We start from the raw sequence: 2,778 nt of genomic DNA, 5'->3' as shown, positions 1-2,778 counted from the left end.
TACATATTTCTTTTCTTCAACAAATGTGACATCTGTTACAAGAAAAAAATTCTTCAATGAATATGTCATATCCGTTAACTGATCTACATCGTTTAAACTTTAAGTTTTTTTTAGTTTTTAGTAAATTAATTTATTGTATTAATAATAATTATTTAATAAAATAAAATAAAATTAATTTACTAATATATTATAATAATTTATAAATTAATTAAAATATATTATTTAAATAAACTAAAATTTAAAAGAAAAACTTAGTGACACATCCGTTAATTATAATTAATTAAAAGAATTTATAATTTAATTAAATTAATAATTATTATTTAATTAAATAAAATAAATTTATTTATTACGTAATTATATATAATTTAATTTAATTTAATAAGATAATTATTATTAATTTAATTTTTTTATTATTATTTAATTATTTATTTAATATTTTTTATATAATTACTTAAACGAATGTGGTCAGTTTTCTTTATTTTTATTTAGTTTTAAGTTTATTAATTTATTGTATTTTAAATTACTATATAAATATTATTTAATTTCCTTTAAATTTATTACATAATTATATATAAATTAATTTTATTTTATTTAATAAAATAATTATTATTAATTTAATTTATGTATTATTATTTAATTAATTATTTAAATAATTTTTATATAATTACTTAAACGGATGTAGGCATCCGTTAAGGTTTTTTTTTTTGAGTTTTTAGTTTATTAATTTATTGTATTTAAAATTAATATCTTAATATTATTTAAATTTTTTAATATTTTAATTAATTTATAAAGTTTTTAAATATTTTATTTTTTATAATATATTATGTAAATAAAAAATATTATTAAAATAAAATCTAAAATAAAAACAATAAATTAAAATATAAAAAAAAATTAAAATAGGTAAACGAATGATTCGTTCATGGATGTCAACATCCGTTGAAAGTAAAATGAATGTTAACATCCATTTTATAACAAGGGTAAATTGAGTATGGTGTAATATATGGAGCATTTGGTGGTGGTGCAGGGAACAACATTCTTAAGAGCCACATAATTACATTAATTAAAAAATAAATTAAATAATATAAATTCAATTAAAAATGTAATTTTATTTAATGAACCATTAAAATTTATAAGAAATTAAAATTTCAAATTTATCGTAAATTCAAACTTAATTAAACCTATACATACATACATATATATATTATACATATATATATATATATATATATATATATATATATATATATATATATACATTTGTAACAATTTGCGTAAACATTTTCTATTTTTATTTTATATTCAATTATATTTTAAAATAAAAAATACAAATAAATATATAAGTATCTTAATTTATCTTTAAGTATATTTTAAAATATATAAAAAAACATATAAACTACTAATATAATAAAAAAAATAACCGCAAATATATTTACAGCATACGCTAATATAAATTTTCTTTTAACCGTTACACCCTACAAATTATACATTATCTTTTATATAACCACAAATATATAAAGTAAATCGAATTCAAATAAATTTAAAAAGATTATAAAATAAATTACTCAAAATCATAAAAAAAAATCAGCAGTATATTTGATTTAAGAGAATTTTAATATTTTAAATAACTTATAATAAAATATATGTACCAAACAAACGATATAAAATCAAACTATAAAAATAGCATTTTAATAATAAAAAGATAAAAAAATATAGAAATAAACCATCAATCTTCCTTTATTTTGAATTTCCAATCAACAACAAATAAATCAAATCCTAATGATATATTACATTATCCAATAAAAGATAAAAGATATAAAAAAAAAGATAAACAATAACTTTCCTTTATCTTTAATCTCCAATCAACAAACAAATAAATTTCCCTCTATATAAAGAGCATTAGATACTGAGGAGAATAGTGAGAAGAATACTTAGAAGAGTAAAGATCATATAATTCTGCAGCCAGAAAGTATAAGGACTTATTATGAGCGTAATCATGTCAGCACCATCACAAACAGGTAAGTTTCAGAAGTATATATTGATTTCAATAATCTCATAATTTAAGATTTCATATGTTTTTAATGCTATTATTCAGGACCATTCTACGGCATGAGAATGTTTGGGATGAATCAAAGTTTGTACAGCATAACCATCATGGGCACTGGCCTCACTACTCTCATGCCTGCAGCTATTTTCAGATTCAGCATGAGAGTTTTTTCTCAATTAGTTCCACTTCAACTACAAGGTCCTCCTTTTACTCTTATACCGAGCCAAACCTTGTTCCAAGAGGGTCCAGATTTCTTGCGGACACTGTTTTCGCCACTGTTATCACTGTCATCACCGTTATCGCCACCCTCATCGCTTAGACTCTTCGACACTGACATTATTGAAACACTGGTAAACATGGGTGCTGATGAAATTCGAAGAATCTTTCACATTGATGATCATGCCGCTACTTCTTCAGAATCTCAACCCCCAGAAATTCCTCTCTGGATTGTAATCAATGTTACTGAAAACAGCCTTCATGCAACAACACAATATCTTTTAAGAATGGTTCCAGCAGTCGAAAAACTCGTTGACACGTTGTTGAAGAAATATACGATGTTACAGACTGAGTGTTGTTGCATATGCTTGGATGAATTTGATCTCAATGTTGAATGCTACACACTTCCATGTCGACACTTCTTTCATCAAAACTGTATTACGCGCTGGCTACAAACCCATCAGACCTGTCCCATGTGTCGCCAACCTCTGCGAACCCTAAAAGACTAGCAACAAAAG

At 22.2% G+C, this 2,778-nt stretch overlaps 1 protein-coding gene across 1 annotated transcript; it reads left to right on the top strand.

Annotated features, from left to right (window-relative positions):
- Window positions 1-1,964: 1,964 nt before the first annotated feature.
- On the top strand, window positions 1,965-2,778 carry LOC108335580 (E3 ubiquitin-protein ligase AIRP1). Its single transcript, XM_017571614.1, has one exon. It carries the CDS (start codon window positions 2,107-2,109, stop codon window positions 2,767-2,769), a length of 663 nt encoding a protein of 220 aa, XP_017427103.1. The 5' UTR covers window positions 1,965-2,106; the 3' UTR covers window positions 2,770-2,778.

Source organism: Vigna angularis, chromosome 10 (genome assembly GCF_016808095.1).
Source record: "Vigna angularis cultivar LongXiaoDou No.4 chromosome 10, ASM1680809v1, whole genome shotgun sequence".
In the NCBI taxonomy this organism is placed as follows: Eukaryota; Viridiplantae; Streptophyta; class Magnoliopsida; order Fabales; family Fabaceae; genus Vigna; species Vigna angularis.
Note: the sequence above shows the minus strand (reverse complement) of the source record. Positions and strands in the feature narration are given on the sequence as shown.